Here is a 15,790-nt window from a genome sequence, read left to right as displayed (position 1 = left end):
GGTTTATTCTTTAACCTCTTCCTACTGAATAAGATTGAGGTCAATACATTACAGGCCTTTTTACTGAGGACTGAGTGTTCCTGGTCTGAAGTGCATATTTTTTTTCCATTGGTATTTGATGGCCCCTATGTTGGAGAATTGCTTTGAGCATGTTTATTAATACTAACTAAAGTGCCTGTGCACCATATAGTTGAGGTTATGTTGGGTAAACAATATTATGTCAACAAAGGTGCACTATCTGATAATACTGCAATATTTGCATGTGAGTCTAACTTAGATTTTCTGACATGCATTTTGATACATATGTCAGCAATCCCAAATGTTTCATCTGGGTCACTGACTCGCCCAGAAAGCATTTTGTGTTTATCCTCCGCTCAAATTGTTCAACTTTCTATCTCCATGTGGGCATTTCTTTGGTCTTTGGCTTTTCTGTGGCTGTATTCTGCTTCATCACATTTTCTGAAAGTGACTTTGTGGTTTTACAATAAAAGTATTTGCTTTTAATAGTTAGGCACTGTTTGCGCCACATGAGGCTTATTCACTCGATAGCATTAGCAAGGATTTTTACTGTCTGGGGTTTGTTCTGTCCATTGCATTGGCTTGTGACATGCCCTTTTGGTTCTGTGCCGTAAGAAATGGATTCTGAAGATGACTTGTGCCAAACTTAACTTTTTACCCTTAGAATTGGTCTCTGTTACTTCTAAATGGCTATCTCTTGAATCAGATCTTCTTTGGACTGCAATTAATCCAACAAAGACTCATCAATAATGCCAACAACAATTTCATGAATACTGGTTTAAATTCATTATTGTTACACATTTACAATTCTGTATAGTCTGTAATACTCTATTTAGTACAAATGACAATTAAATCTGAGTTGTGAATAGACAAAATAGCTAAAATAGACAAAAGTCTTAAGTGCCTGACTTTCATTGGCTCATTAATTATAAGCACAACTTAAAACAATTGTATTTATCTAAAAATTGCTTTAGGTATATAACTAGTTTTATCAATGTTACAAAATACATCATATTGTAATCAGTAATAAATCACAGTACTGTAGAAACTTGAATAATTGAACAAACAGTGCTTCTGACTCAAATGGTTCTTGTTCTGAAGAATTGGCTTGAATCCTAAGTCTATTAATCTGAACATATTACGAACTAATAAAATACTATTTGAAGGTTTTAAGTTGATATGTAGTTTGCATATGTAATGGTTATTTGAGCTGTTTTGATTTGTGGTAATATACATGTCTTAATTTGTTCCCTTTCATCTTGAGATCTCCAATATCACAGTTGCCAGTCATCATGCAGTTTAGTTCACTCCATGTAATGTGAAGTAATTGTAAAAATTCTGGAAGTTGCATTGGCACTGAGGCCTGCCAGCATCTTAATCTAGTGCGAAAGACTTTTGCTCCAGAATTGTGCACACTCCTCGACCAGCTGGTCCATTGCATTGACATTTACCCAGCATTGTGGAAAGTTGCCCATATACACCCTGTGCAAAAAGCAAGACAAATCTGACCACAACAATTACCCTCTCATCGATCAACTCCCAATTCACCCCTAAAATGATGGAAGGTGTGGTCATCAGTGATATCAGGCAGCTCTTACCCAACAATAAGCTGCTCAGTTTGAGTTTTGCCTTGACTCTTACCTCGTTACAGCTTTGGTCCAAACGTTGATAAAAGAGTTGAACACTCAAGATGAGGTGAGAGTGGCTGCCATTGACATTATTGCAGAACTTGACTAAACATTGCATCATGGAACTCTAGTAGTTGAAATCAGGGGAAAACTCTCCACAGGTTAGAATCCTTCTCAAGACTAACAAAGATGCTTATGGTTATTGAAGACCCATCATTTTAGTCCCAGGACATTGCTGCAAGCAGGGTAGTACCTGAGACCCAGATATTTTCTGCTGCTTCATCAAATATCTTACTTCCACTATATTGTTACAAATATGTGTGCAATAATCATTTGCATAAGGATCAGAATGATTTTCAATGCCTCAGACACTGAAGCAGTTCAGGTCCACATGCAGCAAGACATGGGCAAGATGTCAAGCGGTATGTGGTGTTATATAAATGCCAGCAATAGTTATCTCCAACAAGAGAGAATCTAACCTTTCCCTTTAATATTCAGTGGCATTATTATTACTAAAATCCTGTCAACCCAAGGGATTATGACCAGGGATTGAACTGGTCCAGCCATATAAATATTGTGGCTACAAGAATAGGTCTAGGAATTCTAAGGTAACTCACCTCTTTGCTCCCGGAGGTCTGTCCACCATTCACAAAGTCAGGAGTGTAATGGAGTACTCTGCACTTGCCTACATGGGTGCAACATTCAAGAAACTCAATACCATCCAGATGAAAGCAGCCTGCTTGCGTGGCACCCAGAACATCCAGTATTGACATGCAACAACACACTACAAATGCATTGCAGCAATTCACTAAGCCTTCAAATGCACCTTCCAAACTTATGCCCTGCACCACCCAGAAGAACAATGCCAGTAGATATGTGGGAACACCACCACCTTCAGGTTCCCGCCCAAGACCCAAATCATCCTGACTTGGAATTGTATCACTGTTCCTTCATAGTTGCTAAGTCAAAATTCTATAACTCCCTTCCTAACAGCACTAAAAGTGCTCCCGTATCAGATGGACTGCAGCATTTTAAGAAGACAATTCACCACCTCCTTGTCAATGGCAATTTATGATGGGTAGCACCTTGTCAATGACAGTCACGTCCCATGAAAGAACAAAACATAAGTTTATTATTTTCAGCCTGGTAGCCTGATAAGTTTTGACAATTGCTTAGCTAGATTGATGCCTGTTCACAGCACCATCATTTTATTTGCATAAAATAATTGGAGATATTTCAGAGTGATCCAAATTCTTTCATGGTTTGTCTTCCTATACTATTGTATGATTAGCCTTTACAGATTTTATACTTTCTTATTTTCTTGCATGTTACACTGAATTACTGCCAAACACAATAAGAGTGAAACTAGATTTCACAGCAGTGGTAAGATAATAACAGTAACTATTTTTATTTGTAAATGCCTGCGTAATTAGTAGCTGAAATCATTGTTATTTGCTGAAACCCATTTAAGATTTACAAAGTGCTTTAAGCAGGGCCTACAGCCCAAAAGGATACACTTTATAAAAATACCACACCTTGTTTTAAATTTATACTGTACATATTATGATTGGTATAAGGGGAATACATTAATATGTGCTTGCAGTATTTTTGTACCAGGTACAAAGCAGGTTTTAATCATGAGTAGAATAAATACCTAGAGCAGAACTAATAGAATGATCTTGGGGTTGGATAATAGTTTTTGAATATAGTGTATTATATATGATCCATAAGTTTAAATGATCATTGTACAGTTTGATACAAAAGAAATGTAATAGCATAATAAACAGTTTAACATAATAGCTGAAATAATAGAATTAAATTATGATGTGCTTGCCAGGAAAAATTATTTGGTTTTACAAGTCTGAAAAGCTTGCAAATGTTATCAATGAACACTTTCTGAACCCAGAAAGCAAGCACTGATGACATGTCTAATAGCAAAGAAGAACTTATTTTCTTTAAATCTTCTTTTATAGCTGACCTGAACAGAATGAATAATGACGTTAAACGCTACAGCTGTACTCCACGAAACTACTCTGTTAACCTTCGAGAAGAGCTTAAGCAGACGAATGCAGTCTTCTTCCCTCGCTGCCTCCTTGTTCAACGTTGTGGGGGTAACTGTGCCTGCGGTACTGAACACTGGCGGTCCTGCAACTGCATGCCAGCCAAAAGCATTATGAAATATCACGAGGTATTTGTAATTAAATTATCCTTAATTGAAATTATGATATAATATAATGGTTCCAGGAATCTTCAGATGTACATCAGCTCCAATAGCTTTCAGTTGGAGCTATAATATTCTGGTGCAAATAGCTAAACCAAAATCAAAATGTGAAAAATATTCAGCAAGTCAGGTAGCATCTGTGAACCGAGTAATGACTAATGAGGTATTGGTGGTCCAGTCCACATGCCTGATTGTTGGGGGCGATGTCACCTTGGTTATTGTTGGGATCCCCAATCAGATTTTACCCTGACCAGGTAATTACTGTCTGGCAACCTGAGTGACTCATCCCTTTAAGGGAGGAGATTCGGCCTCCAAGTCCTGCTGGCCAATTGCAGGGCTGGTAAACTGTCGGTGCTGGGGCAACCACTGGGAATGTTCCATCATGGATGCTGCTCAGGAACTAAGGGAAGTGGGGTCAAAGCCACCAAGACCAGCAGAGGAAGTGCGAGGAAGGGAAAGGGTCTGTGAGAGCAGGGGCACATGGTCAACAAGGGTGGCCATTGCTGCTGGGGGTGTCCCTCCATGCACAAGTCCCTGATCAGGAGACTTCCAAATCATAGCTGCAAGTCTCCCCAGCCTGCTAGACGGGACCCACCCCACCCCGTCCTCCTACCCTCTCCATATTTCCTGACATCCTGTAATAGCCCAGCCAACATTACTTGGCATCTGAGTTAAATGTGCAGATTTTATACAAGTAGAGAGGATGGGATAGGGGAGGCATGAACAATAGGGAAAGTCAAATAACTTGTAAGGGAGGAGAAATAGATGTTAAAAACTATGTGGATGATGGTACAAGTGAAAATATGTTAAATAAAAAAGATGATGCGACTAAAGATGTTGGAGGTGGAAAACAGGAAAATCACCTGCTATAGCTGCGATGCAATAGTTTACACAAAGATTAGGATCTGACATTGTTCACCTTGCAGAAGGTGATCTTTGAACCCTTCATGTCTGCACCAGTTCCCAGAGCATTTTGATTTTGTGTCAGTCTCTTACCTTTTTAACATAACTGTGCACGTTGTTTTTATTTAAATAATAATTTAATATCTGCTTGAATATATCAATTGAACATGCCTCCACCTCATTTCCAGGCAATGCATTCCAGACCATAACTAGTCTCTGGGGAAATGATTTTCTCTTACCTCTTGTTTGCAACTCTTGTAAAACACTTCAAAAATATGTCCTCTGGTTGTTGATCTGTTTACTTGTGGGCACAGTTTCTCCCTATCCAGTCTGTCTGGAGCCCTCATGATTTCAAAAATATCAGTCAAGCCTCCTCTTATGTTTCTCCTCTTCAAGGTAAACAGTCCCAATCTCTCTAGTCTATCCTCATAACCGAAGTCTCTCATGCCTGGAATCATTCTCATAAACCTTTACTGTGCACTCTCAAAGACATCCTTGCTAAAGTGTGGCACTCAGCACTATAACACAGTGCTCGAGTTGAGCAAGTATACCACAGGCCCCGAACAGTCAAGCAGTGATAGAGGATCAAATCTGGACTCAAATTTTGCAGAAATGTAAGAATAATAAGACAATAATAGCTGTGGATTTTAACTACCTAAATATTATTTGGAATAATTTCAGTGTCCAAGGTAGTGAGGGAGCAAAATCATTAAACTCCATCCAGAAGAACTTTTCTCTTCCCATACCTCTTGTCCTTCACCTTAAAGTTATACCCTCTTGTTATTGGCTCTTCAGCTAAGAGAAATAGCTGCTTCCTATTCACCTTGTCCGTGCCTCTCATAATCTTATACATCTCAATCCCAGCCGCCTCTCAGCATTCTCAGCTCTAAAGAAAATAACACGAGCCTATCCAGCTTCTCTTCATGGCTGAAATAGTCACCACATTATTTGAAGGATGTGGTTGCACTAGTGAAGACACAGAGGAAGTTTATCAAGACGTTGATGTGCATGAGGACCTGAGGAAAGATTGAATAGATTTGTTTCCCTTACAGCAGTGAAGGTTGAGAAGGGACCGGGTAGAGATGTATAAGATTATGAGGGGTACACACAAGGTAAATAAGAAAGCACTTCTCCCATTAGTGGAGGGGTCAATAATCAGGAGCATAAACTTGAGTAAGAGGTTGAAGGCTAAGGCACAGACTTCCCACAGTGCAGGAAGAGGCCATTCAGCCAATCAAGTCTGCCCCAATCTTCTGACAAGCACCCCCCCCACCCCCCCCCCCCCCCCCACAAACCCACCCTGTCCCTGTACCCCTGCATTTCCCATGTCTAGCCCACCTAGCATACACGTCCCTTGACACTACAGGGCAATTTAACATGGCCAATCTACCTAACCTGCATATCTTTGGACTGGGAGAGGAAACCCATGCAAACATGGGGAGAACATATAAACTCCACAGTCATCCAAGAGTGCAATCAAACCCCGGTCCTTGATGTTGTGAGGCAACAGTGCTAAACCCCTATGCCACCATGTCACAATAATATTGGTGAGAAATATTATTGGGATAGGAGTCTTGAACCCACTGTCTGAAAGAGTGGTTGAGTCAGAAACTCTCGTAACATGTAAATACGACAGGAATTTCTGCTATAACCCATGTTTCATCCATGTAAATTGGCTGTGAATAGTGGACACTGTTTGGATAGTACAAACAGGTATAGTGATTTTCTATAGTGATCTTCTGCTGCACAATTTTCCATCGCGTGAGGTTGCACAGGAACACAGCCATCACTTTATACCAGAAATGCCTGTATTTAGATATTCATTTGCATTTCCATCACCTCCAGGGCTATAGACCAAGAGACTAAAAATTAGATTAGTGTTGTAAATCTTTGTTGACTGAAATGATGACAGTGGGGTGAATAGCCTCCTCTGTGCTTGAAACATCTGAGTCTATATTAATCCAGATCTCTCTGCTCCTGCCCAGGCTTTTGAATAATGATGACCTTTGTTTTATGGTGTCTCCATGTTCTTTGTACCAAAGTGCATCACCTCAAGTGTCTCTGCATTAAATGTAATCTGCTATAAATCAGTCCATTCCACCACTTGACAATGTCCTTTTGAAGTCCTACACTGTCCTTCTCACACTTTATATCTGCTAATTTTGAAATTGTCCCCTGCACACTAAATCATTTAGGAGTCCATGAGTTTATCTATCAGAAAAAGCCAAGGTCCCAATACAGATCCCTGATAACTCCATTATAATCCTTTCACCAGCCTTTCCTGTTTCCTATCTCTGTTAGACTCAATGTTGAGTCCAGAAAACTGCAAAGTGCCCAACTTAAAGGTAAAATGCTGTTACTCAAACAAACTAAAACAGAAATTGCTGGAGAACTCAGCAAGTCTGGCAACATCTGTGAACAGAGTTCAGAGTTAATGTTTAGAGTCCTGAAGAAGTTGTGAAGGAGGGTCATTCATTTCAAGATGTTAACTGTATTTTCTTTTCATAGATGCTACCAGACCTGCTGAGCAATTTCCATTTTTTGTTTCAAATCGCCACCATCTGTAGTTACTCAAATAATGTGAATAAGTGTGGCCCCAACATGGAACCCTGACAACTCTACTAACCACTGGCTGCCAAAGTGAAAAAGACCCATTTATCGCCACTCCCTGCCTTCTATCAGTCAGTCAATCCTCTATCCATTGCACCTTGCTCCTAATATCATGGAATCTTGTTTAGCAGCCTCCTGTGCAATGCCTTATCAGAGGCCTTCTAAAATCCAAATAGATCACATCCACTGGTTCTTCTTTGTCTAACTTGCTCATTACCTCCTCAAAGAATTCTAACAGATTTGTCAGGCGTGACCTCCCCTTGACAAAGCTGTGCTGTCTCAGCCCTATTTTACTATACACTTCCAAGTACTCTGCAATCTCATCCTTAGTAATGGATGCTAAAATCTCACCAGTGACGGAGGTCAGACTAACCACCCTATAGTTTCCTGTTTCTGCCTCCCTCCCTTCTTAAACAGGGGTGTTACATTAGCTCTAGGATCCTCCTTAACTCCAATGATTCATGAAAGATCACCACCAATGCCTGTACGGTCTCCTCAGCTATCTCCTTCAGAACTCAAGTGTAGTCCATCTGGTCTGGGTGAATTCTCAGGCGAATGAGCACTGCAGCTGAAAAACATTACCTTCTTGTATCGCATCACAATATCAATAACACATTTAGCAACAATTCTCAATGTAGTACAAGCAATATTGTATTTGGGCTGCATTTCTACACACATTTGTAAAGGCATGTCTTTAGCTATGAATGCACATATGGCTTTATTCCTTCTTCCAGTACTTACTTCAGATATGACTATAGGAGCGTGTCTTATAATGAAGGTACATGTGAATCTTGAGAGGAATACATCTTTGCTCTTATTATCTGTACCTGTACAGGAAGCTGTTACATAGGAGAAGGTGAACTTTGAGTTTCATTTTATCCATACTCACCATATCGCAGGGAACATTTCCTACAATTGCTGATGTTTCTAACCAATTTAGTGCGCAGTACATAAAAATCTGGAAAACTGAGAAAAATTGAACCAACACATCTTTAAATGAAGATCTTGTCATATTCCTTTTTACATCTTCTTTATATATGAAATGGCTGCATCAAACTAATTATGTCTTCATGCTAAAATATAAGTATTTTCTCAAACATGCAGATTGGTTATATTAGTATCAGTGATTCAAACTTCAAATAAACACCTTCTTTAGTATCAGTAAGTATTATCCAATGCTCTGAAGAACACTGCCCTCTATCACTTCGAGTCGTAAACAATATCTCTATATAACTGGCTATTATATAAAAAAAATCATTCTTTGTATTCAATATTACCAAATTGCACAATATTTTAGATATGGATTATAACAAGTTTGTGATACAAAATATAAACAAAGACGATTAGTCTTATATGGATCAAGCATATTTTCATAAAGTTATTTTAAAGACATTTTATGATTTGATTTAAAGTGAATATGTTAAATAAAATAGTTTAAAGTTGCAGAATAAGAGCTTACACTAATTTTCCTCAAATTTAAATCAAGACTTCTTATTTGTAAGTAAATCCTTGCACCAAAGCAACTTGCAAGGAATTGGTGCATTAATTTAATTCAAATCTCATTCACAGTTATGTTTAGTCATGAATATGATACATTCACATTATCCAACTAATAATCTCTCAGCAGTGAGCATGCTCCAACTTGAGTTCAGACTCAAGAAACAGCAGAGTGAGGTGCACTTGATGAATAAGATCTCAGCTACAGCACTGTTGCCTTCTTTTCATAAATTAGAAGATTGGTTCTTCCTTTAACAATTTTAAGTCATTAGCATTGCAGGCATGTACCTGAAGAAACACTCAAGATCAGGACATTTAGGTCACAACTTTGAAATGGGCCTCTCTTTGACATTGAAAGTCACACAGACATACAAGTGGATGATAATGTTCTTTGCTTCAATTGTCTTTCAGTAAGAAGTCAAAAATTGTGGAGACAATGCATTGCAACATTTGCTAAATATACATTTCTGCTTGAGAATTCTAGTTCTTTAATGGCTATGCTATATCCTTGCAATCTCATTGACTGACAAAATCCTTGAATTCTTATTTTGAAACATCAAATGCTGTCCATAAATAGTTCTCATAGATCTAATCATATCAGGACCATAGTAAACCTCTAAACTAATTTATATTCATGAATTACTGTGAAGTTGAAGAATAAAAATTCGAACCAGAGGCTGCTTTTCTTTTGTATTTCATTTCACTTGGAAGCCCAACTGCAGCTTTTAAAGCTTAACTTTTAATATGAGGATCTACAGTCACTCATGAGGCCAATTATTCTTGAATTATGAAACAGCTCAGACAGAGTAAATTAATTTTAAAATCTGGAAAGACAGCAGTTATTGCGTCAGCCTTAGTCCTGATCAATCAAAGCCCTTTTTGTTAAGCTGTAAGCTATTTATGCATAATGAATTTGGAAGGCATTCAGTTGAAAGAAGGTTTTGATATTCCTGATGTACAGTTTGGAAACTACTTTATATTCTGAGTATATGAAAAGACGCATGAACTAGTGAGTGGTGACCTTATGGAGGTTTATAAAGTCATGAGGTTCATAGATAAAGTGAATAGCTAGGGCCCTTTTCCCAGGGTACGGGAGTCCAAAACTTGACAACATAGGTTTAAGATGAGATGGGAGAGACTTAAAAGAGACCCGAGGGGCAACGTTCTCACACAGAGGGTGGTGCGTCTATGAAATGAACTGCCAGAGGAAGTGGTAGAATTGAGTACAATGACAACATTTAAAAGACATTTGGACAGGCACATGGATAGGAAAGGTTTAGAGGAATTTGGGCCATATTGTGCAGGAAAATGGGATGAGTTCAGTTTAGGAAGCCTGGTCAGCATAGATGAGTTGGGCTGAAGGGCCCGTTTCCATGCTGTAAGACTCTACGGCCCTATAACTACATTTATGATCCCTTTCAGAGTGCAGTTTACATCAAGTGATTCAACCAACTAAAAGGTATATCATGAGCATACTCTCCCTTTTTTCTTAAATTTAAAATAATCATTTCAGAGATTATTCAAACATTGTGAAATATTGCCTTCATCATCATAGTTTAATTGATCTGGAATAGGTTGATAGCAATAAGACCATAAGGAATCGAAACAGGAGTAGGCCATTCAGACCCTTGAGCCTGCTCCACCATTCAATAGGATTACAGCTGATCTGGCACACACTTCACATCCTCTTTCCTGCCCTTTTCCATAAGCCTTGATTCCCTGACTGATCAAAAATCTGTGTATCTCAGCCTTAAATAGACACAAGGACTCTGCCCCATACCACTCCATGGCAAGGACTTCCAAAGATTCTCAGTCCTGTGAAAGAAGAAATTCTTCTTCATTTCCTTCTTAAATTGACTTCTCTTTATTCTGAAACTATGCCGTCTGGTTGGAATTTTCCCATAAGAGAAAACATCCTCTCAGCATCCACCCTGTCAAGTCCCTAAAGAATTCTATACATTTTAATGAGATGACCTGTCATTCTTCTAAATTATAGTGAGTACAGTACCAATCTGTTAACCTTTGCTCATCCTAGAGAACCTCCTCTGAACTACGTCCAATCAAATGACATCTTTAATTAAATAAGGAGACCAAAACTGCTCACCATAGTCTAGCTGTGGTCTCACTAGGACCTTGTACAGTTGCAGGAAGGCTTCCCTACTCTTATAAACCAAACCCTTGAAATAAATGCCAACATTCCATTCACCTTCTTGATTACCTGCTGCATCTGTGAACTAGTTTTCTGTGATCTGGGTACAAACAGTTCCTTGAAGGTGGAGTCACAAGTAGACAGGGTGTTAAAGAAAGTGTTTGGTACCTTTGCCTTTATTGATCAGTGTATTGAGTATAGGAGTTGGGAGGTCATGTTGTGGCTGTACAGGATATTGTTTAGGCCACTTTTGGAATACTGCATTCAGTTGTGGTTTCCTTGCTATAGGAAAGATGCTATTAAATTTGAAAGTGGGCAAAAACGATTAACAAGGATGTTGCTAGGGTTGGAGGGTTTGAGCAACAGGGAGAGGCTGAATAGACTTGGACTATTTTCTCTGAAACATCAGAGGCTGAGAAGTGATGGTACAGAGGTTTATAAAATCATGAGGGGCATGGATAGGGTGAATAGCCAAGGTTGTTTTCCGAGGGTAAGTGAGTCCAAAACTAAAAGGCATAAGTTTAAGGTGAGAGAGGAAAAATTTAAAAGGGACCTAAGGGGCAACTTTTTCACATAGAGGATGGTGCGTATATTGAATGAGCTGCCAGAAGAAATGGTGGAGGCTGATAAAATTACTTACAATTACTGATACAACATTTAAATGGCCTCTGGATGGGCACATGAATATGAAGGGTTTGGAGGGATATGGGCCAAATGCTGGCAAATGGGACCAGATTTATAAAGGATATGTGGTAAGCATGGACAAGTTGGACCGAATGGTCTGTTTCTATGCTGTACAATTCTATGACTCTTAATTCCCCCCACAACCCCTTGTGTTACAACTTTTGGCAGTTTTGCGTCACTTAAATAATACACTTATTCTTTTGTTCTTCCTTCCAAAATGAACAACTTCATATTTTCTCATAATATATTCCATTTGCCAACTTTTTGCCCACTTTTTTAACCTATCAATATCTATCTGTTAACTGTATCTGTCTCATAAACTGCCTTTCCGCTATTTTCCTGTCATTTGCAACTTTGACTATAGTACATTCACTTCCTTCCTCCAAATCATTAATATATATTGTAAACCTATGCAGTCCTCGTGTGGATCCCTATGGAACCCCACTGGTTACAGGTCACCAGTCTGAAAAAGAAGCCCTTATCCTCCTAGTTGTTTCCTGCCTGTTAGTCAATTATCTATTCAGGACAATATACTACCTCCAACACTGTAGACTCTTTTCTTATGATGTAACCCTTTGTGAACTATCTTACTGAACATTTCTGGAATTCTAAATATAGCAAAACTACAGTTCCCCTGTATCCACTCTGGTTGAGACTTGCTTGAAAAACCCTTATAAATTTGTCAGACAGGATTCTAGTTGTGATTTTATAAATGTGATATTGTGAATGAAAATTAACAACTTTTAGTTTAGTTGCTGTGAGAAGCAAGAATAAATTATCATTATTTAAAATTTTTGGTGAGTACTAAACCTTTAACAAATTGGCTAGAATAAGACATGATACTGGCAGTGTTCAAGAGCTTTGTGCCATCAGACCTCCTTTAGACATTATTGTCTCTCTATTCGTTTGATAACTGTCTTACCAACAGAAACATTTAACTCTCTTTAATTGAACAGCTTGGAATCAAATAATATCATTAAATACAAATCAGAGCCAGATTTGGCTTCCTACAATCAATTCAGTTATTTGGAAAATGAAAATAATTATCTCGTTAGCACCAATGATCTAAATCAGACTTTTATTACCTACTGGATTTAATATAAAAAATACATTGTCAAAGTACTCAGAAATAGTTCTCCAGGTCTGCTGAATCATGCAAGAAGAATGTAAAGTAGCTGTCTAGAAAATCTATATAAAGGTCTAACATCTATGTGAAAGATGGTGATTACAGATCAGAATAGCAAAACCCTAAATACAAGAGACTGAAAGAAATTCAATTTTCAACATATCAAAAATTCAATGAACAGTTAGGTGATTGAGGATAGGATTAATTCAGAAAGTTAACTCCCCCTATTATCCTGGCTTACCAACAGGGTTAGCATGACTGTTCACAATAGTTCTTAAGAGTTCTAGTTTGTAATCTATGAAGCTATGGCTCAGTGGTAGTACTGTTAACTTCTGAGTCAGAAAGGTATAGGCTCAAACTCCCCTCCAGAGAGTCCCGTTCATAATATAGACTGATACTTCAATGCAGTATGGAGGGACTGTTGTGGTGTAATGCTATAATTGGTGTACAAGTTTTCATCTTCTATCTCGGATGAAATATTTTATGGTATTACTCAAAGACCAAGTGAGTTCTTCTCTGTGCCCTTGCCAACATTTGTTCTTTAACAAACTTTTCATAAAGGGGTTATTTTGTCATTATTTATTTCTGTTTATGGACCTTGATTTTTGGTAATTAGCTATTACATTCCCTGTTTTACATATATGAATGAATTGATAAAAAAAATTTTTGGTTCTGAGGTTTGCAAATCACTACATAAAATATTCCTGTCTTTTAAATGATTTTTAAAAAAATGTTTATTGTTAGAGCAGCATTTACTGCCCAAATGGTGTGTTGCCTTCTTGAAATACTACAGCCTTTGTAGTGTAGGGACATCCGCAGGGCTTTTGGGAATGGATTTCCAGGATTTTGATCCTATTTTGACAGTAAAGGAACTTCCATATAGTTTCATATCAGGATAGTGTATGCCTAGGAGCAGACCTCACATGTGACTGTGTCCCCATGTATTTGCTACCTGCATCCTTTATAATGGTCAGAATTTGTGGTTTCGAAGTTGCTATTAAAGGAGCCTGTGATAGTTGCTCCATTACATCTTGTTCGTTGTATACATTGCTGTTACTGTGTCAGTGTTGACGTGAGTATATATTAAAGGTGCCATTCTAGCAGGCTGCTTTGTTCTGGGTGTTGTCAAGTTTCTCACATATTGTTGAAATTGCACTCGTGCAGGCATGTAGGAGTGTTTCCTTGCATTCCTAACTTGTGCTTGGTGGAGGCACCGGGGAGTCAGGAGGTGAGTTAGTTGTTACAGAATTCCTGGCCTCCAACCTACTCTTGTATTCAGAGCATTTATATGACTAGTCTAGTTCAGTTTCTTGAATGTTGAGAGGAGATGATTGAATTCTCTGTTTTTGGAGATGGTCATCATCTGGCACTTATGTGTGGTGTGAATAGCATTTGCAATTTATCAGTCCAATCCTGGATGTTGTTTAGCTTTGCCATTTCAGTTAATTTTAACAACGTAAGTACATTGATCTCATAATGACCAACAATTTAGTTATCATTTTCTCAATCTATGTTAGTATAAAAACTGAGATCACACGTTCCAGCCATTGACATTTTTATCTGACACAACTGAACTTTGAATACAAGAAAATAAATGTTTTTGACAATTTTCATGCAATATGCTGACCTGCATGCTAAAACAAAACTTTATCAACATCTATTATAATAATTGCAACTATTGGTGGAGTGTTCAGTTTGTGTCATGAAGAAGGGCCTGTGCCCGAAACGTCGAATCTCCTGTTCCCTTGATGCTGCCTGACCTGCTGTGCTGTTCCAGCAATAAAGTTTCAACTTTGATCTCCAGCATCTGCAGACCTCACTTTCTCCTCTCAGTTTGTGTCATGTCAAATTATTAATCAACCAATGAATCTTTTAACAATTTCGAACTACTCTGTACAAAACAAGAATTAAAATATGAAAGTAATAAGAAGTGTGTACAAATGCATTTTGTTCATTCCACAGAATCTCTGGACTCTGCACCACTTAATTTCACAGAAAATGGGCCATTAGTATTTTAACGTTTAGAGTGCCCATAGGCAGCAAGCTAGTTTAGCCTCATAACTTCAACCACATTTAGACAGTAGCTTTGTTGGTCTTAATTATATAGACATAAATAATTTGATGCACAGAAACATGTAATTTACGTAAAGCTGCGAAATTATTGGGTAGTATAATTGTGCACTATCTTAAGTAGCACAAAAGGTTTCCTATATGCAAATATTTATTTCAAAAAATCTTAAACCTTTAATTGACAAACAACTTTGCTTTTTTTAAAAATATATGGTACACTGAAACCTTCCCCCAGTATAATTTCTGGTGTTTCATTTCCTCCATACCTCTGAACTTGAACAAGTAATCTCAATTCTTATTGCATTGTAGCAGCTGGGTCATGCACTGCTTCCTTGCATTGAAATGGCAAGGGGAGAAATGTGACAATTAAATCAATTCTTTTTTTCATTTAAGAAAAAGCTTTTCAGATGTATGTGTACAAGTGTTGAAATCTGTGTTAAAGTACCTCTAGTACCTCTAAAAGTGCCGAAAAAGAATTAGCTCTCCACTTAGTACCCATGCACTTGGTTTAAGTAACTCTGTGTCTCAGTACATATCCAACAGCAACATAAATACCTGTGAAATACATAACTTACATACACTAGATAGGACCACAATTAACAGACAACATCTGATTGCCATACAAAGTCACTGAAGCATACTTTTCTAATGATAATAGTATTGTCTGGTATTGTGTTCACCAATGTGAATTTCTTTGGTCATTAGCAGCCCTCAAAGAATTCAGAGAAAGAACACTTGTACAATCTCCAAGCCGTCATAACACATGAAGCATCAATAAGATTTAGTAAACATGTTTGTTGACTTAAATTGGCCATAACTCAACAAAGCCATCCACTCACATTTGTTTGACATTCTTGAAATTCTTCTGTAACTATGTGCAATGT

General features: G+C 38.0%; 1 protein-coding gene across 2 annotated transcripts in view; it reads left to right on the top strand.

Annotated features, from left to right (window-relative positions):
- Positions 1–15,790, top strand: part of pdgfd (platelet derived growth factor d) — a 177,378-nt gene that overhangs the window by 153,826 nt on the left and 7,762 nt on the right. For both annotated transcript variants that reach the window (XM_043691812.1, XM_043691811.1), the window contains exon 6: positions 3,620–3,834. In XM_043691812.1, coding sequence (XP_043547747.1) covers positions 3,620–3,834 — 215 coding nt within the window. The remainder of the gene's footprint in view (positions 1–3,619; positions 3,835–15,790) is intronic.

Source organism: Chiloscyllium plagiosum, chromosome 6, assembly GCF_004010195.1.
Source record: "Chiloscyllium plagiosum isolate BGI_BamShark_2017 chromosome 6, ASM401019v2, whole genome shotgun sequence".
NCBI classification, from domain to species: domain Eukaryota; kingdom Metazoa; phylum Chordata; class Chondrichthyes; order Orectolobiformes; family Hemiscylliidae; genus Chiloscyllium; species Chiloscyllium plagiosum.
Note: the sequence above shows the minus strand (reverse complement) of the source record. Positions and strands in the feature narration are given on the sequence as shown.